Source organism: Pinus tabuliformis, chromosome 8 (assembly GCF_031772625.1).
Source record: "Pinus tabuliformis cultivar Carrire ecotype Pingquan chromosome 8, CPIR1, whole genome shotgun sequence".
Classification (NCBI taxonomy): domain Eukaryota; kingdom Viridiplantae; phylum Streptophyta; class Pinopsida; order Pinales; family Pinaceae; genus Pinus; species Pinus tabuliformis.
In genome coordinates, this window is record NC_142294.1 from 1,737,035,517 (window position 1) to 1,737,057,155 (window position 21,639).

Here is a 21,639-nt window from a genome sequence, read left to right on the forward strand (position 1 = left end):
ATTTGTGATTTTATGATAGGAGTTTAAATTATATATAGTAAAGTAACTTAATGTCATGTGTCGTGTTGCTGAGATGGGTGTTATACATCTCTTTCTTGCTAAGTTATAGAATGTGCTTGGGTTTTCTTAATGCAATAAAACTAATTATGTTCTTCATGATATCTTGAAATGTTCATCTTGAACCAGGCTAATAAAACAATAAAGTCAAAATAGGTTTTCCTTTGTCCTTTATAGATCTTTGTCCCCATTAATCTTGGTCTTAATAGATTAATTGTCTTGTGGTGGCCTTGAGTGGTCACTTCCATTAGTTGCATGCTTTGTAGTTTCCAGTTAGTGACATTTTTTAGGCTTGATAATATGTTATTTAATTTATTAAAATGTGTTATTGTCCATATTATTGTTAAATATTAATATTAAATATGCTGATTTTTAAGCATGTTTTAGCAAAACTTTCCCAAAATGTTTATAGATTGTATTTTATAATGCAATGATTCTTTGCTTGATGAAATTGTTTTGGATATTTTTTTAATGATTCATTGATTGATGAAATTGTTATGGATATTTTTTTTAGTATATTAAATTGTATGTGATAAAGTCAAAAATCACCTCTTTTTTAGATTTTCATTGATCAATTTCCCTTAAGGCCATCAAGTTCACCATTTGGTCCCAGGTTAAGGAAATATAGGAGTCATGAAGTGGAATTGTCCAAGCACTTAAATCTTGAGACATGTTTCTTTTTAGTCACTTTATACTTTCTTTCTATGTAAATTTTTGATGAAAATAGTCTTGGAACATGAGGGGCGTCAATAGTAAGCGAAAACAAACTCCTAAAAGAAAAATGGTATGCAAAGCACCCATAAATAATGTTGATATAAGAAGCAAAAATATTAAGTGAGGTTCAACCTCATATAATTAGAAAATGGGGGAGGAATTTCCAAGTAGTAGTGATTGATGCTTAGAGATACTCGGGCGGAATGGTTATTATTTGAAATGATTAAGACATCAAGGTTACCAATATGTTTACCTCTTTTCGCATTATGACAATACAATTTTAGTTAATTGACATTGAGGACTACTACCATGTATCCAATGTCTATGACTCCAATATCGCAAATGGAAAACCTCTATTTCTCAATTCTATTTCTAGCACAAGTAATTTATACTCCCCATCTCCATGGATTGTTGGGAGTGACTTCAATATTATAAGTGTCTCGAGGAAAAGAAAGAATGAATCGAAATGTTTAACAAGATATTTTGTAAGCTATACCATTAAAGCCACAAAGTAGTCTCCATTAAAGTTGTCAAGAAATGAGTCTCCAACCCACACATGTGGATCAATGAGATGTAATACATGTGTGTGTGGTTACGAACTCAATACACCTCTATAATAACTCCACAAACTTATGTATTTCACTCTGTCACATAAATTGACAGTAGTGTGACATAAGTAAACCAAGAGTAGACATGAAAGCCTTAGGAAACAAACATTCCTTAGATCCTCAATTAGGTGCTTAAATGATGAAGTGAAAATGCAAGGAGAAAAGAAGAATTCATGATTTAACCATCACATACATGTGATCAAGTGTGACTAGGAGTGTATATATTCATATATTTTCCAAAGAGGGAGTGAATACATGAGTTACCATTTATTGGCCCTTATTTTTCTTTCTTTTTCATTTTCTTATATATAGGACTTAAGGAATAAGGTTTTCATAAGTTTGGCACAACTCATAGATATAAGATTTACATGAATTTTCACTTCAACCTTAGACTTTAGACTTAGATAAATCAATATAGTGTATGTTTAATGATTTTGGCTTTCACTTTTTTATTGTATTTCATCACAAATACAAAAGGGGAAATATTTTGCCACAAATCTATGAATGCTTAATCATAAAGTCGTCATGTGATGAAAACAAATTAATGATGTTATTCTCTATGAAAATGATGGGTATTCTTGAGAAAATCTTATGCTTGTGGATGTTTCCTCCCTGGTTGAGAGGGAGTGAGGGTAGACACCATGTTATCCATGTGTCATGTACTATGGCTAGGATTAACAATCGTAAGCCTAGTAAAGGCACTAGTAGGGATAATGGTGGATTGGATAAACATCTGGGACCAATATTCTTTGAGAATTTGGACATTGACTAGGACTAATTGCCATAAGTCAAGTACATTAATCCAAGATAAGAATAGTCATGAGGATTGACATTTTCTGGTGTCAAATATTATGATAGTGGATTAGGAAATGATCATGTGAGGACATACCTGGTAAACATCTTGGTGGGGTAAGTGCCTTGAAAGGCAGTGGTGTCCAAATTTATGCCTCCCATCATTGTGCTCTGATCTAATGGAGAGATAAACTTGTTAGTCAAGGCCTTACTATTTTGAAAATTTTGGCTATGATGATGTAAATCATCATTGATGCTTATCAATCTAGATCCCTTCTTATATGAATATTTCAACTTGAGAGTACTTTTTTGTCTCATTATGAGTACCTCGCTAGTTTAGAGGGAGGGTCATCATCTTCATTATTGCCATCATCACCACCATCAATGTGATCATTATTGTCATCATTTCATTATCATCATAATCACCATTCATGTCTTCTTCATGATCATCATGATCATCATGATTTTGTATATTGTTGTCAATTGTTCATAATTATAGGTATCATAAGAAATATCACCAACCTTAGGACACATGATATATGAAAGAAAAATAACCACTTTATTTTTTAGAAATGATTGATGATCATCAACATCACTACCATTATCATCATCATTATAATTGTCATCATCCCCATCATCATAACTAATATAAGTTTTATCATAATTTTTGTCATCTTCATCATGAAAATCATAATCATCATTCATGCCATTATTGTTCTTGATTATGACCAAGATGAAAATAATGATAATGATGATCAGATGATGATGACTTGGAAGATGACGCCAAAGATAATTATTATGATTTTTACCATGATAACATTTAAAAATTGGGAGGAATGTCCAAGGTCATTAGCATCATCATCATTGTCATTGTAACTCCCATCGTCTTCATCATCATTGTCATTATCATAACAATCGCAATTCATGTCATCGTCATCATCTTCATTATCATCATCGTTATAATTATTGACATTGTCATCAGTTGTTCATAATTTTCAATGTCATAAGAAATATAATCAATGCAAAAGATATGATGTGTGTTGGAAAATGGATGCAAAAGTAAACAAAAAAATGGGGGTAAAAATAGACGTAAATTTGGATGAAGAGTGGACACAACATAAGTAGATGCAGAACAAGACAAAAAAATTGAACAAAAGTGGATGAAAAAGTAGATGCAATAGTTCATACAAACTTGAACACAAAATAGGACTCAAACATGGATGAAAAAGTGGAAGAAAACATGGGCACAATAGTAGGCATAAAACTTAGCATGAATTGTGGTGAAACAAATGTGGATACTCCAATGAATGTAAAAAAAAAGGGACACAAACTTGAATGCAAAAAGGAGGAAAACTTGGATGAAAAAAGGGATGTAAACATGGGCCAAACATGGGTGCAATAGTGAACATAAAATTAGTTGCAAAACTAGAAAAATCAAAAGTGGATGTAAAAGTAAATTCGAAATGGGATGCAAAAAACATAAACAATATTTGATGCAAACTTGGACACAAAAGGGGATGCAAATATGGATGCAATAGTGGAAGAAAATGTGGGTTGCAATGATAGGAATAAGATATGGCACAAATAATAGCACAAAAAAGGTGGATGTAATAATAGACACAAAAAAATATGCAAACTTAGATGCAAGACAAGATGCTATAAGGGATGTAAAAGTGGATGCAAACATGGGTGAAACATGAGAAACAAAATTGGATGCAAAATATGGATGAAATGGAAGTACATGCAAAAGAAGATACAAAATGAGATGCAAAACCCAACACAAAAGTGGATGCAAAAATAGATGAAATATTTTATGAAAAAGAGGATGTGAAGATGGATGCAAAATTGGAAGCAAACGTGGGTACAACAGTATGTGCAAAACATGGAACAAATTTTGTCACAACAAAAGTAGATGTCATGATAGATGCAAAAAAAGAAGCAAATGAAGATGAAAAATAGGATGCAAAAAGGGATGTAAAAGTGGGTGTAAACATGGGTGCAACAATGGATGTAAAATAGTTTTTGCAACTTATTTGAAAGAGCAATTTTGTCCCAACAATTAGACTTGTAGCATAAAGAACATGGTTAATACATATGATTCGACCAAAAACTAGTTACTACCAAAATTCAACCAAAAAAAATATTACTGCATAAAAATAGAATTAAAAACAAAAAAAATAAAAACAAAAATTTCCCAAATTAAAAATAAATAAATGATAAACTTTTTTTTACCAAAATTTAGTGATTGTTTTAGTGCTAATACTAACATCACCATTACAACAAGATATTTTTTTAGTGCTAATACTGCCATTACAACAAGATATAAGAGGGATATAATGCAAAAAGTTTAATAATAATATGTATGTAGAAGATGGTCTTCAGACTGGTGAATTCATGATAATCAATGGGACTACAGTCAAAATAATTGGATGTTATATACTTTTTTACATAGATTGTCAAAATAATTGCATAAATCGATTTTTTTTAACCAAAATTTAACAAAAACTTTGCTAGTGCTAACATTAGAACCGCCATTACAACAAGATATCTTTCTAGTGTTGACAACACCATTATAGTAAGATACCTCAAGAGAGACAGAAAATTTAAAAAGTATGATAGTAATATGTATCCAGAAGATGGTAGTGAAACTAGTAATTGTTCATTCTCATTATCATAATCATTGTCATCATCATCACCATCATCCTTGTCATCGTTATTGCCATCATTACATTATCATCATAATCACCATTCATGCCATCATCATCATCATTATGGACATTGTTTGCAATTGTTTATAATTATAGACGTTGTAAGAAATATCATCAACCCAAAAAATGTTATCAGTGCTAGAAAAGGGTTGTTTAGGACACATTGATATACGTAAGAGAAATAAAAACTCTATTTTTGAGAGATGATCGATGATCATCATCATCACCACCATTATCATCGTCATTGTCATTTTTATCATCCCCATCATCATCATTAATGTAATTTCTATCAACATTGTTGTAATCATCATCATCATTCATGCCATTATTGTTTTTGATGATGACCTAGATGAAAATGATGATGATGACACCAAAGATAATGCTTATGATTATGACAATGAAAACATCTAAAATTGGGAAGATTCGCCAAGGTCATTAGCGTCGTCATCATCATAATCATTGCCATCATCGTCATTAATGTCATTGTAACCACTATCGTCTTTATCATCATAATCACAATTCATGTTGCCATCATCTTCATTTTCATCATTGTCAATATTATTGATATTTTCATCAATTGTTCATAATTGTCAATGCCATAAGGAATATCATCAATGCAGAAAATATGATGAGTGTTGGAAAAGGGATGCAAAAGCGAACATAGAAATGGGGGCAACAATAGAAGTAAAATTGGATGAAAAGTGGATACAACATAAGTAGATGCACAACAACATGAAAAACCTAACACAAAAGTGGATGCAGTTGTCAATGCAAACTTGGATGCAAACATGAAGACAAAAGTGGAAGCAAACATGGGTCCAATGGTAGGTGTAAAACTTGGCACAAACTGTGGTGAAACAAATGTGGATGCAACAACGGACACAAAAGTAGATGCAAAAATGGATGAAACAAAAGTGGATACAATAGGGGATGCAAAAACATACACAATATCTGATGCAAACTTGAACACAAAAGAGGATGCAAATGTGGATGCAAATGTGGAAGCAAATGTGGTTGCAATGGTAGGCGCAAGATATGGTGCAATAAAAGTGGATGTAACAATAGACAAAAAATATGCAAAATAAGATGCAAAAATGGATGTAAAAGTGGAAGCAAACATTGATGCAACAGGCAAAACAAAATTGGATGAAAAAAATGGATATAATGGAAGTAGATGCAAAAGTAGATACAAAACGAGATGCAAAACCCAATGCATAAAGCTGACACAAAAGTGGATGCAAAAATAGATGCAATATTTGATGCAAAAGAGGATGTGAACATGGATGAAAAATTGGAAGCAAACGTGGATACAATAGTGAGTGAAAAACATGGTGCAAATTATGGCATAACAAAAGTGGATGTAATGATAGATGAAAAAAAAGAATCAAAGTATGATGCAAATGAAGATGTAAAAAGGGATGCAAAAAGTGAAATTTAAAATGGGTGTAACAGTGGATGCAAAATTGTATGCAAAAGTGGATGAAATAGAAGTCGATGCAAAAGTAGATGCAAAACGAGACACAAAACCCAATGCAAATCCTGGTCCAAAATTGGATACAAAAAGGGATGCAAAAATAGATGTAGTAGTTGATGAAAACTTAGATGCAAATGAGGATGCAAAATTATAATCAAAAGTGGGTGCAAAAGGAGGTGCCAAACTAGGCGCCAATTGTGGCACAAAAATATTAGATGCAATAGTGGGTACAATAATAGATGCAAAAGAGGATGTAAATATGGATGCCAAACAAGATGGAAAAGTGGATGCAACAAAAGTAGATGCAAAATTATATGCAAAACTAGACACAAAACTCGATGTAAAACGTGGCGCAAAAGTGATGCACAAATGGATGAAAAAATAGATGCAAAAAATGATTTAAAAAAGGATGCAAAAGTCGATGCAAAAGTCGATGCAAAAGTTGATGCAAGTGTAGGTGCAAAAAGTGGATGCAAATGAGGATGCAAAAGTATGTCAAACAAAAATAGATGCCAAAATTGATGCAAAACCTGGAACAAAACCTGGTGCAAAGGATGACACAAAACTTGGCATAAAATTTGGTGCAAAACGTGGTGCAAAACCTATTGCAATACCTGGTGCTAAACTTGGTGTAAGATTTGGTGCAAAACTTGATGCAAATTTTGTGTCAAGTTTTGCACCATATTTGATAAATGGATGCAAATAGCACCAAAAATGGGCTCTAGATGCAAAAAAAGAAGTAAAAAGGGACGCTAATCGCTGGTTTTGTTGTAGTGCTTTGTTCACTTCTATAGGGGAACATATTGTAATCAAAGAAGTAGAATCACCTGAAGAATAAGGAAAGGGAGAAACTCTCTCTCGTCAGCCATTAATAGAAGAACCAGAAGACTCTGAGGAAACTATCATGACAGAGGAAGTAGTAGATGGATTTGGAGGAGGGGGTAGAGGTAGAGGAAGAGGAAATAATGGAGGTAACAATGGAGGAGGTAGAGGTAATAATGGGGGAAATAGGGAAGGAGATAACTCATTTGGATTCCCTATAGCCGATGAGGAAACTCATACAACAATGAAAAACATTTCACCATCTTTCCTCCCAAACTTTTATGGGTTTCGAAGTGAGGATCCTGAAACATTTCTATTTGAGTTTGAAGTCTTGTGCCGAACCTATGACTATATGGAAGACTCTCAAAAACTCAAACTGTTTCCTTCAACATTGAAAGGAGCTTCTTTGAAATGGTTTATGGGATTAGTCACTCAATCTATTAGGACTTGGAATGATATGAAACAAACATTTTTGGATAGATACCTGGATTATTGTATGCCCACCAATCATAAGGATGAGGTATTCAAAATGATGCAAAAAGAAGATGAGAACTTGGAGGATTTACTTGAAAGATTTCAATACAACTTAAAGAGAGCGAAAATGAGTAATTTAGACGAGGAAACCTTGAAAGCCCTTCTATTGAAAGCCATTAGAGATGAATGGATAGATATTTTAAACATGATGGGGAGGGGAGAAATTTCTCAACTTCCACTTCGTGACATAGTAGAACTATGTGTCCATCTCTAAAGGGGAAAATATAAAACTAGAAAAGGGCCAAGAGATCCTTCTCTTATTAGAGCAAACAAATCTACAACTTGATCAGTAAGTAGGGCAGAGATTGGCAATATGCTTGATGAGTTCAGAACTGATATTCTAGGGAGCCTTAGTGAACAACTAGACACCCTTAAAATTCAAAACAAGCAAAAAGCAGAAGCTGATGCCTTGGCCATCTTTTGCCCAAAATGTAGAAAGAAACATGCTCTAAGGGAATGCCCTTTGGATGCAAAAGCTGTAGAAACATGTATGATTTGCTCAGAAAGTCATGAGACCAAGGATTGTCCTTCAATTCCTGGGCTCAAGGGTGTCCTTCAGGAAGATCCAAATTCAATAGAATCCCTTTGTTTTGTTTCAAGAAGACCTTGGCAGGGGCAACAAAATCAAGGATTTAACAATCCTATGAACTTTCAACTCCCGCCAAATTGGAATTCTTGGCAACGACCTTGGCCCCAACTTCAAAATCCGTACCAATCATGGGCACAAGGGATGAAAAATCCTTATGGTAGATTTGCTCAATTTTATCAATATCCTCCATCTTTTCAAAATCAACAAAATCCACAACTTCCAAATAAAAACACGCAACATTCATTGCCATTTCCACAACAACAACCTTCTCAACAAAATCCAAACTCTCAACTCTTGCTTCCATTCCAACAAAAGATAAATCAACTACCAGCCTAGCCATTACCAAATCCCAACAAGAAAAATCCTCAGAATGCTTACATGGTAGAAGGACAACAATTTTCTACCTATATGATTGTTCCTCTTAATGATGTTCAACTCAGATCTGGTAGAGTTTTAGAAAAACCTTCTATAGATGTTCAAGAGCAAGATACCTCTGAGGGGGATTCTCTTAAAGTCAATAAAGGTTCTGAGGAAACATCTCTTCAAAACCAAATCATTCAAAAAGAAAAAGAAAAAGAGTCAACCCCCACAACTCCTATAGTTGAGCAACCCGCATCTTCATCTACGCTTCCTTTCTCTGAAAGATTACAAATTGACAAAGGGGTGGAAAAACAAATCTTGTCGCCTGATTATGATTTTCTAGATGAATTAAAGAATTTCGGTATCAAGATTCCCTTGCTACAAGCCATTAGAGAGATTCCTATTCTAGCAAAAACAATAAAGGAGTTGAGTCTCAAAAGACCAGGTAGGAAACCAAGAGATACAAAAGGAATCCACCTGGTAGGAAAAATTGCAGATATCATGATGGAAAAAATTACCATGCAGAAATATGTGGATCTAGGTAGTCCAATTGTCAAGACACATATAAATGTGATAGAAATTACAAATACTTTGATTGACTTAGGGGCTGCTATAAACATTATAAGTAGAAAAACTATGGAACAACTTAAACTTCCTAATCTTCTTTTTACACCCACATTACTGCAACTTGCAGATAGATCAATAATCAAACCAGATGGTGTATTAGAAGATATTTCAGTCTCCTTAGATTCTTGGGAATATCCAGTAGACGTCATGATTTTGACTGCCAAAAGTAATTTAGGAGGGCACCCACTTATCTTAGGAAGACCTTGGCTAGCCACAACTGATGCTTTCATTAGTTGTAGATCAGGGGATATGTACATTTCTGATGGTAGTTCGACAAAGAAATTTAATTTGTATCCTCCAGCAAAAGCAATTACAAAAGTAGGAGACAATGAATGAGTCAATGATGAAGATATTATACAACCTGTCTTTACTATCTTTGAAATTAGTGAAGATAGTCGAATTTTGAAAACATTAGAAAATTTTGAAACATCTTCAGAATATGACCACACACAATTTCGGTTAGATTCTGATATTGAATATCTATCATCAAGACAAATGTCTCTTTACTCTATGGAAGAGTTTGCTAGTTCTACCATTGAAATTTTTCCAGGTAAACACTGAATATCAACAAAATTTTGGAAAAGTCACAACAGGAAGACTAACCAAAATCTTGCAAAAACACTCTACTGCATTTGCATGAGAGTATACTGATATGAAAGGTATTGACCCTAAGACTTGCATCCATCATATCTATATCGAGGAAAACAGTAGACCAATCAGACAACCTCAGAGAAGGATGAATCCAAATCTTACAGAGATAGTGAAAGAAGAACTCCAAAAACTACTCAATGTAAACTTCATTTACCCAATTTCAGATAGCCAATGGGTTTCTCCTTTGGTTATAGTACCCAAAAAGAATGGTAAATGGAGAGTGTGCATTGATTACAGGGAATTGAATAAAGTAACTTTGAAGGATCACTTTCCTTTGCCCTTTATCGATCAAGTATTAGATACATTAGCAGGCAAAAAGTACTTTTCTTTTCTAGATGGTTTTAGTGGTTATAATCAAATTTAGGTAGCACCTGAAGATTAGGATAAGACCACATTTACCTGTCCATGGAGAACTTTTGCTTATCGAGTGCTTCCTTTTGGATTATGTAATGCACCCTCAACATTCCAAAGAGCAGTATTAGGAATTTTTTCTGATCTAATCCATGATAGTGTAGAGGTATATATGGATGATTTTACAGTTTATGGTGATTTGTTTGAAGAGGCATTAGAAAATTTGGAAAAAGTCCTTATAAGATGTAAAGAAACAAACCTTTCATTAAGCCATGAAAAATGCTTTATGATGTTTACTGAAGGTATTGTTTTAGGACATCATATTTCAGGGGATGGGATTAAAGTTGATAGATCAAAGGTTGAAGTCATCTCCAAGTTACCTATTCCACACTGTCAAAAATATGTTAGAAGTTTTCTGGGATTTACTGGATATTATAGAAGATTTATAGAAAACTTCACCAAAATAGCATCTCCACTCTTTAAACTGCTTAGAAAATACTGTGAATTCTAATGGGGTCCTGATTGCCAATCAGCATTTGAAACTTTGAAAACAAGAATATCTAAAGCGCCTATCTTGAGAGGACCAAATTGGAAACTTCCTTTCCATATTTCTACAGATGCTTCAGATATAGCTCTAGGGGTTGTGTTGGGACAAAAATATTTAGTTCCTTATGCCATTTACTATACCAGTAAAAATTTAACTCCCACTAAATTGAATTATACTATGACTGAAAAAGAGTTCTTAGTTGTTGTTCATGCAATCAATAAGTTCAGACATTATATAACATGCTATGAAACTTTTATTCATACTGATCATTCTACAATTAGATATCTAATGAACAAACCCATTACTAATGGTAGAGTTACAATGTGGTTGCTACTTTTACAGGAATTCAATATTACTGTGTTAGATAGACCAGGGAAACAAAACACAGTAGCTGAAATCTTCTCTAGGATTCAGAATACTAAAGAAGACTCTCCTGTAGAGGACAAGTTTCTTGATGAATATTTATTTGCAATAACTACTAACACTCCTTGGTATGCAGATATAGCTAACTATTTGGTTACAGGGAAATTACCTCCACATTTATTTCCTGGTGAAAGAAGAAAGATTATTTAGGAGAGTTTAAAATATTCATGGATTTCTAACGAATTGTTTAAAACAGGGCCAGATCTTGTGATCAGAAGATGTGTTAGGGAAGATGAGATGCCTGATATTCTCAAAGCATGTCATGATGAACCATGCAGTGGACACTTTGCTGACAAAAGGACAACCTATAAAATCCTCTCTTTAGGATATTATTGGCCGTCCCTCTTCAAAGATGCAAAACAATATGTAAAATGATGTGGCAGCTGCCAAAGAGTAGGGAAACCTACCCTCTCAAATGAAATGCCATTACAACCATAGGTACTCATCAAACCCTTTGAAAAATGGGCTTTAGACTTCATTGGACCTATTAATCCACCATCTAAACAGAGAAAGTATATATTGGTATGTACTGATTATGTCACTAAATGGGTAGAAGCCAAAGCATTATTTTCTGCTACTAAGCACTCAGTTGTTAGTTTTCTTTATGAGGATATTTTTACTCACTTTCGTGTTCCAAGAGAAATTTTGACAGATCAAGGAGGTCAATTCACATCCAAACTGGTGGAGAAGCTGATGGAAGAGTACAATGTTAAGCACAAAAAATCTACTCCTTACCATCCGCAAGCAAATGGTCAAGTGGAGTCCACAAACAAAGTTATTGAAGGCATGATTACCAAGACTGTTCATCTACATAGAAGAAATTGGGCAGAGAGAATTTCTGAAGCTTTATGGGCCTACAGAACTACATGGAGGGATACAACAGGACATTCTCCCTATGAACTTGTTTATGGGAAAGAAGTTCTGCTCCCCATTGAGTTCCAAGTTAGAACCTTCAAGATGGCAGTTCAATTGGGAATGAATCTATCAGAAGCCCAAAAGCATAGAATGGAGCAATTGAATGAACTAGATGAGATTAGACAAGAAGCAATCCTAAGAACTGATTTGGTTCAATATCAAAGAGCTAAGTGGCATGACAAATACATCAAGGAGAAAAAGTTTCAAGAAGGAGATTGGGCATTGCTATTTGATTCCAAGTTCAAAGATTTCAAAGGTAAATTTCAGACTCATCGGCTTGGGCCATATGAGATTGACAAACTCTTTAGCAATGGAGCGGTACGAATCAAAACCATTGATGAGTATCAAACTCCTCTTATTGTGAATGGTCACAGATTAAAGATCTATCATAAGCCACTCTCAAAGGAGGAATTTGTCAAAATATTTCAAGAGAATTCTGCAATAAGGCTGGTGAAGAAGAATCCTTCTTTTCCACCAGCCTAGTCTTTGTTCTTTTCATTGTTTTATAAAAAAAAAAAAATAATTTCTATAAGCCTGAAAACCAATCACTGATTGGCAGTCTTATACAGAAAATAAAGGGCGAAAATCAGAAACTTTTGACGCCCTATATTTTCCAAAAAAAATCCCTCTCATTTCATTCATAGTTATTCCATTTCATGTTACTTCACTTCATTTCATGTCACTTCACTTCACTTCACTTCACTTCATTTCATTCCATTTCATCATCACATTCCGCCAATAAAATCTCTTTCATGACCAGTTTTCATATATCATTCATTCAGTCATCATTCATTTCCATCCATCTCCATTCAGTCATAGTGTCAGTTTCTGCAGCTAAAAACTGATCCCGTAGCTGATTGTTGATTCCGCAGCTAACACTCTGTTACTCAGCACTGACAGTCAGATGTTAGCCAAATAATGATGAGAACCAAATGCAGGTATGGAAAAGGAAAATATTTTGAAGATATAAAGCACCTAAAGCACCAACAGAAAGCAGCCAATCAAAGGTCAGTGGTTGGAAGTGGTAAGATTCTAAGGTATGAGCAAAATTCATTTCAAATAGCATTTTAAAGCACAATCTATATAGTTGTGAAACCACCGGCTCCATTATGTGTAATGATTCGTATTGATAGCTTTCATAACTTTTCCATGACCTTTGCATAATTCCACCACGAACTCCGCATTGATTTCTAACGGCCTCACGATCCGCCTCCAAATTTAACTCATGCTTAATTGTACGATGGCATTCCACCTGTTGAACCGGGTAATTATGAGGATGTAATCTATTTGACCACGGCTCTTTCCTGCCGCACAAATCCGCAGTCATTTTGTGAGCATGCTAACGTCTATTCCGCAGCCTTTTAATTCAAAGTTCTGCCAGACTCACTCTATTTCCATACTATCCCATTGAAGTTGCATTTGTTATTATTGACCTGTTTACATAAGCCTCCGCTCCATGAACTCATTTTCACTACATGTTCTCTGTTCTTCCATTTACAACTACTGGTTTTCCTCCACAATCCTTCTCCATCTTCCGCTCACACAACCATTTCACCTCCGTCAATCCATTACTTATAGTCCATCACTCACAGACGTATTTTTAAGGTAGGAGGAAGGAATGGGCCTTTTGGTAAGAACAGAGCCGAACGGGCCTAAATTCATGGAGGGTTATCCACAATTGAAAAGCATATTAAGGAAGGCATGGTGGCTGCAGTTCATCCAAAAATTCAGAGGTCACAATAAAGAAGTCACGAAGACATTTGCAAGGTCTTTTAATGGCGTGGAAGTTGAGGTTGGAGATCTTAAATTTTCAGTCACAGAGGCATCCATTGCAGCAACAACGAAACTCCCACAGGAGGGGGAATGGTGGTTCAAAAACAAATACTTTGATGAGAGGGCCTGGAGGATTGTTTTGCGTAACCCAGGTATGGATATAACCATTTTCAAATGTGGAATCCCTATTTCTGCTCTAGAAGAAAAGTGGACTAGTTTATTATTGATAATCCAGAAGTTTATTACAAGTGAAGGACGGTTTGGGTCCATGTACATGTACCACATCCGATTACTAATGAATTTTCTAGAAAATCAAACCATCAATTTGCCTTATATCCTATTGAGCAGCCTGAAAAAGATGTCCATAACGGTACAAAAGAATCTGGATGACGTAGAGCCCCACCTTTACCATCACGGCCTTGTTAAAATTTTGATTGAAAAACAGTTGAAGGAAAGAAAGGATACTTGGGCACAGTTCTTGATTAGAAACTTCTTTTAGGACCCACCTGAAACACTTGAAAGTAGCTCAGCAAAGAAAAGTAGGAGAAGGAAAACAAGTGTGAACATTCAGGATACTCCTACTAACATAGCTAAAGAAACTAGTAAGGAAGAGAAGCTGTCTGAAAGTAGGAAATAAAGAACTAAGGTTAGGAAGCAAGGGAGACTAAAGGAGAAAAGAAATATTGAAGCTATCAAACCCTAGAACCTTCCTCAGAAGAGGCTCAAATACTTTCTGAAAGACTAATATACCTTAAGGAACAATCAGCTACAGTAAAGAGAAAAGGGAAAGAAAAATAGAGTGTGGAGAAAGGAGGTACCAACCCATAGAATCTAAGGAGGAGCTCCAGACTTAAAGGAAAACTGAAGAAAGTACAAACTAAAGGGGCCCACTTCATTGAATTAGGAGGGGAAACACCAGAACAGTCTCCAGCCATCCCTCCTGGCCGTAGCCCACAACATTCTCCTTTTTCTCAACCAGATTTTGAGATCAGTCCTTCTCAGCCAGATTTTGGGGTTAGCACAAGAAAGGCTACACCTGAGATAGATCCAACCCAGTAGGAAATGTATGCTTTTATTGAATCGTTGGAGAAGAATGCAACATATCAAGGCACTTCATCTACCCAGCCTAATACAGCCCAGGAAGCTTTAATCCAATCACTAAAACAGGAAGATTTTGAACTGGAAGTCTTGAATAGACACATCAAAAGAGAAAATGAAACATTGAAAGAACAGAGCAGGTTGGATAAAATTATCTAGGACAACACCATGTTGCATCTTGGGCTGTGGCAGAAGAAAAATAGAAAATTGAAGAAAAAGAGCAGGAGGTTGAGCAGAGCTCTTATCAACCTCAAATACAAGTGCCTAATGAGGAAGCCTAGGATGACAGTGGTACCAAGGAAGAAGAAAAGAAGGCTGGATGTATTAGCAGAGGTCTCAGAACACATGAACTGAAGGGAGGATGGTCACAGTTTTGGTTGCATGAGGACATGCAACACCTTCACAGTGGGGGTATGTTGAGCCCTGAAACTACATCTCTTCTACATACTTTCCTAGATCTTTTTCCCCCCACTAGTGCCTCATAAGCTATCAAAGATCATTACATATTGATTCTAAGAGTGCATTTAAGTGGTTTTCTAACTATATTTTTGTGTTTTCTATTTGACTTAGATTTTGCTCATTAGTTGCAGAATGCAGCCACTTCCGCAGTTGACTCGTGATTCCGCAGCTGTTTTTATTGATCTCTAGGTTACAGGTGTCGGCAAGTAAAATGAAACACGTGGGTAGTTCAGGAATGATCTGGACATGGACCAGGCCCTATCAGTTCAGCCAAATTCGTAAAGGAAAGCCTTGGTCAAACAATGGTCAGAAGAGGAGTTCTATAGCAAACAGGTCTCTGTTTTCAACACGTTAATGGTCTGAGACCGTTCCTAGATCCGTGGATCCATTTTGACAACTGTAGACTGCCTCCACGACGCAAATCCAACATCCACCTTTTGGTAGATTGAATGATCATGGCAACCAATACGCTAAGCTCATGGGTTCTATCTTTTTATGTGTCCTCTGCTGAAGGTGTTTCATAAGAAAAACAGTTATGTAATTTCCTTTATAAATAACGCATTTGCAAACGCATGTAGCTAGTTTTTTTTGGGAGATAGTTTTGCTGTAGTTTATGTAATGTGCCGTAACATTGGTCCTGCTATTGTAATGAAAGGATCCTTCGTCTATTTTGCAATATAAAAAGACTCTGTTTCATATGACTGTGTGAGCGTAATTCCGGACTGACAGCGTGTTAACCAAGGCCATGCAGAGGGCCCCTGCTCTGCTGAGGTTTTGTTTCCTTATTTTTGTAAAGTTTTCATGTGTTGTTTTCTTATTTTCATTGTAGATATTTCATAGCTTGTTCACCTGTGTATATTTCATAATTCAGTTATGGTGTTAGTGTTTCATTCCTGTACATGATTTTCCAACATTGTATATTTTTGCTAACACTGATCAGTGTGTTTCAGGATAGGCTATGCTCGAGCATTTTCATATAATTTTTGCAATAAATAGTGACATGAGATTGGCTCCTCTACTGACTTTGTTTTTTTAGCTTTCATGCTTTGATTTTAGTCTTATTTATTTGTTGTTGTTAGTCAGTTTAGATATCAAATTCTTCATGACATTTGACGTTATCTCCAGAGCCATGGCTTAACCCCGAAAAGCTACTTGGCGAGCTATCGGATTATGAGTGAAGTGATTTGATTTTACTTTCATTTCTGCAATTAGATATCAGGTTCTTCATGACATTTGACGTTATCTCTAGAGCCATGGCTTAACCTCGAAAAGCTACTTGGCGAGCTATCGGATTATGAGTGAAGTGATTTGATTTTACTTTCACTTTTTGCAATTAGATATCAGGTTCTTCATGTTATTGACATTATCTCCAGAGCCATGGCTTAACCCTGAAAAGCTACTTGGCGAGCTATCAGACTATAAGTGAAGTGACTTGATTTTACTTTCATTTGCAAGTAGGTAATTTAGATATCAATTCGTCATGTTATTGACGTTATCTCCAGAGCCATGGCTTAACCCCAAAAAGCTACTTGGCGAGCTATCAGACTATAAGTGAAGTGAATTGATTTTACTTTTATTAGTCTGCAGTTTTTGGTTTGTTTGAGTGCAATAGCTTAACTTTTATTTCTGTATTTAGATGAGCAGTAGAGACAGTGATTTCATGATCAATAGTTCATTATTTGTTTGATTTGAATAGCTGCACATTTACATTCTTGTTCAAGTGCTAATTTCATCACTAGTATGTTTTGAGATCCTCTGAAGTGTTAAGGTCTGGAAGTTATCATAAGGGACATAATTGCCTTAAATCTATATCCATACTTGCCTTCTAAAGTATTCTTAAAACTTAGGAATAGGATTTCCATTCGCATTAGGAGACAAACAAAGACAAAACCCCCAAAACAAAATAAAATTGAAAACAATAAAAAGTAAGAAAGAGGTTGTCTTGCACATATAGTGCGCCACACTTCATCAGTTTACGACTCCCGGATTGATAATTAATGTAGCAATTTAGGACATACTAAATTGACTAAACAATAGACTTCAAGCAATGGAATTGCAATAATAAGCTTCAGAAGAGGCCCTAGAAAGGTGTCAGAATGCTATGATAAATGAAGTAAGCAACACTGTCTTAAATTCCCCTGAAGAAAATGTTTTTTTTGATTCCTTGGAGAAGCACACTCGAGGAATTAGGTCGAAACTGTTATTGAAAATGGGTTACAAAGGAAGATGCCTTGGACTCAATGGTCAAGGCATCGTCAATCCTATTAAGGCAATAAGACAACCTCAAAATACAGGCTTGGTGTTGAGGGACAAATTCCCCTATGGTTTTGTGTCAATACCCTAGCAGAGAAGGGGTTATCTATAATGAAAACAAGTATTCCAGGAGATTTATTTTTTTTAAGTGTTTTAAGACATATACGTGGGTTGGGTATACATAGACCCACGTACACACGTCTTTAGGTAAGGGCAATGTTGCGTATAAGGAGTAAAACATTGTTTTTTAAGTATTTGGACCAGGTCTGGAAGGAGGGGTTGCCCTAGGCCATGAGTGTAGCATCACAAACATCAAATTGAGATTTGGAGCTATAACAGATGCCCCCTAATATATGAGGTAAGAAAAAGGAAGCAATGTCTAAAAATATATGTTGATCATCTGAACTGAGCTTGTCGTAACTTATTTTAAGACTCTGTTGTATCTCAGTTCCAGGCAGTAGCTTTTCAAGTTCATCCACTGTCTCTTGCCAGTAAGATTCATTCCGTCCACAAACAAGCGCCCCGAATACTTTGAGCGACAATGGCAATCCGTCGCACGATTTTACGAATCGTTTTACCAGATCTTCAAATTCTGGTGATGGAAATCGCTGATTCAAGGCATAGTAATAGAAGAGCTCTTTGGAATGAGATTCACTCAATCCCTTCAGATAATAAATTGAGGACTCTAACACCCCTGAACTTCTGAGGACGTGCTTGTCCCTGGAGGTAACTAAAATCAAGCTCTCAGGGCCAAGGATATCCCTAATTGGCAAAAGTGCATCCAATTGAGATGCATGATCTATATCATCTAGAACTATAAGACCATGGAAAGACGAGAGATACTTCAAAAGTATCCCTAACCCCTCATCAGGATTCCCAATTTTGCAATTTTTTCCAGTTATGAAGGCTTCTAAGAGATTCGTCTGCAAAAGAGTTATAGGATTTTGTCTTACATCAAATAAGAAAGAGGATTTAGTGTAATCTGATCTTCTACGGTTGAACAATTCCTTGGCTAGGGTGGTTTTCCCAACGCCACCCACACCCACAATGCCCACAACCTTGCAGCGCTCCTGATTGGATAGGACCCTCTTTTCAAAATTTTCATATTCAGCAACTTTGAGATCCAACCCAGTTGGATGTTTTGCCACATGCACCAATGGCTTTGGAACCATTTTCAGAACTACTTCCACGACATTGTCCAGTTGCTCAAGTTCGTCGTCCTCGTCCCTGAGTTGAGTAAACAAAGCAAGTGAGAAGCGCTTACTAATGTACACTAAGAGAATCTCAACATGGTGGAATCCAATAAATGAAAACTAAGACGGATGTTAAGGGAAACGAGGAGATGCAGCTCACCTAATCTCGCAACCGCTTAAATCGGCTACTCTAGAAAGTGCGCCTCTCCATTTCTGAATATTGTCAGAGCTGTAGCGTGCCTTCTGTTCACCAGTTTCAGGATCAAGTGTAGTTTTCTTTGCAAGGTCTCGCAGGGCATCAGCGTACGCTCCGTCTTTGACATTATGACGGACCACAGAAGGGTCAACTTTGTAAAACACTGGAAGAATGGCTTTCCCTGACTCTTTCATGAGCACAAGTTCATCCAAGCACCACCAAGATTCGGCATACCTTGGTGAAAAGATTGCAACGTGAACAGACGCACCACGGATAGCCTCTATTATCTGGTGAGAAATGTTTTGTCCCTTCTCCATCTCTTCCTTGTCGAAAAATACTCTCATTAATCCATTGGAAGTAAGGCGTCGGTACAGATGTCTGGCGGCCATTTTACCATCCGGACCGCGGTGATTAATAAACAGATCCCAAGGAGTACAAGAAGTCGAGGCAGAAGAGGAGGCCATGGAAGAGGAAGCAGCAGAACCTTGAGCGGATATAGTTAGATTTGCCATTGATACTGAAATCTGGAAATGTATGAACTGATAAACGGGATAATAATAATAAGATGCAAAGCTTCAATGGAATTCAAAGTTTATGTCGAAATGCACGCGAATGCCGTTTAAAAATGCAGTGGACGCGTTGAACGATGATGCTTTGGATACCATTGACGCGTATTTAAAGGTGCGGTGGAGATGAGAGATGCCATTTATGTCACGTAATACCATAATAATAATAATAATAATAATAACAACAACAAGAACAACAACGCGTATTTAGAGGTGCGGTACAGGTGAGAGATGCCATTTAGGGGGACGATTCGGTGCGCTGTGCCACTTTATGGGATATTTCTCTACGCGTTTAGACATTTTTTGAATTTATTGGCCACCAACGCGCGAAGCCGTACGACGTCCACAAATATGGTCCACTACTTTTATTCTATGGCCGACCAACACGTGAAGAGGGAAGACTCCAGCCATGATTTCCTTTTACAACTTCATATTCCTCACTCGTTCTACCGAACAAGACATGAAGCGGTACAAACGCACTACTTTTACTTTAGGGCCCACCAGCACGTGAAGAGGGAAGATTCCACGCTGGCCTGAAGTTATTTTACTTTTTTACAACTTGATTTTCCGCGTTTATTCTACATCGTCAAAATTGAAATTTCATTAACGTTTCCTATGGAATTTAAACATGTTTGGTTTAAAAAGGTAATGAAATTGTTTTTTTATTTATAAAAAATAAGATTAGCATTAGCACTCGTTGTTGTAAAGGAAATATCGTAATGCATAAATTGAAGAATGGGCAAATTAGATGTAGCAGAAATGAAATTCTAAAGCTTTATAAACCGAAGTGAGGAACTTGCTTAGATTTGTTGCCTTCAATAAATTTGTTGATTGTTTTGTTCTTTTCATTCTTCATATTTGCATCTCAACTTAATTTAAGCGATGCTGTCCATCAAAGTCTTTGATGAGCACCAGCTTTGCAAAAAAGTAGAGGCAAAATAAAAAAATAGAAATAAAAAAATAAGATAAATCAATGTGTTAGCTGATAAAGATAAGGGTGTTTTTCAGATCACTACCTTTGGTTAATACAAGTTTTGATGGATCAGGAATCTAGCCATCTTATTTGATTATGCTAGTGAGCTTTTCTTTAATCAACATGATGTGATGCATGATTTAGCCTTGTGTCTGGCAAGCTGAAATAGTGCCATTGATAAGAGGCTTTTCATGCCTGCCAAAGAGGATGCTATTCCCACAAAATGGTTGGCACTAAAGCATACATCTAAGGTTCAATTTGTTTCAATTCATACAGGTCATCCCTAAAACTTATTCTCTTTTCCCTGCATAAGCATTGAATAATTATTTGTTCAATTTACTAAATTTTCAAATTTAATAAGGAAGCATTTTTATCAGCATAGCATCTCAGCTTTCTCACTTTTACATTTCTGGGACATAACTATAGGTTCAATGGAAGAACAAGGTTGGTCTCAAATAGATTTTTCTTAGGTGAAAGCTCTGGCTTTGTTCTTTGATGCAAGTCAATATTGTCTTCCAACATTTTTACATACCATGCCAAAACTTCAGGTTCTTATCATGTACAATTACAATTCAAAGCGTGCAGTACTTAAAGGCTTGTCAGTATTTTCGTCAGTTACCTAGCTTAAGTTTGTATTCCTTGAGAAGTTGATACTACCTCCTCTTTACGAGTACTGTAGATCCTGGAAGAACTTGGAAAAATTCTTTGTATGCCTTTGTGAGGGCTTGGGAAATATGACTCTATTTGACAAGGGGCAAGTCCTAGAGTTTCCTAAGTTTGTAGAAATTATCTTTGATCACTGTAGCGATTTGGAGGAATTGCTAGCAAACATATGCAGTTTAATTTCCCCATGGAAAGGTTGTCTGTCAGTAATTTCCATCTTATCCAAAAGTTACCGGATGACTTGGGAAATTTAAGGTCACTTAGGTTGCTGAGATTGTCTGCAAGTCCAAGCT

At 35.9% G+C, this 21,639-nt stretch overlaps 1 protein-coding gene across 1 annotated transcript in view; it reads right to left on the bottom strand.

Annotated features, from left to right (window-relative positions):
• Window positions 1–19,783, bottom strand: part of LOC149243045 (disease resistance protein RPV1-like) — a 41,247-nt gene extending 21,464 nt beyond the window's left edge. The window contains exons 1-2 of the mRNA XM_089371106.1: window positions 19,109–19,783; window positions 18,067–18,982 (exon numbers count right to left, since the gene is read on the bottom strand). Coding sequence (XP_089227232.1) covers window positions 18,067–18,982; window positions 19,109–19,656 — 1,464 coding nt within the window. The 5' untranslated portion in view covers window positions 19,657–19,783. The remainder of the gene's footprint in view (window positions 1–18,066; window positions 18,983–19,108) is intronic.
• Between the last annotated feature and the right edge of the window lie 1,856 nt (window positions 19,784–21,639).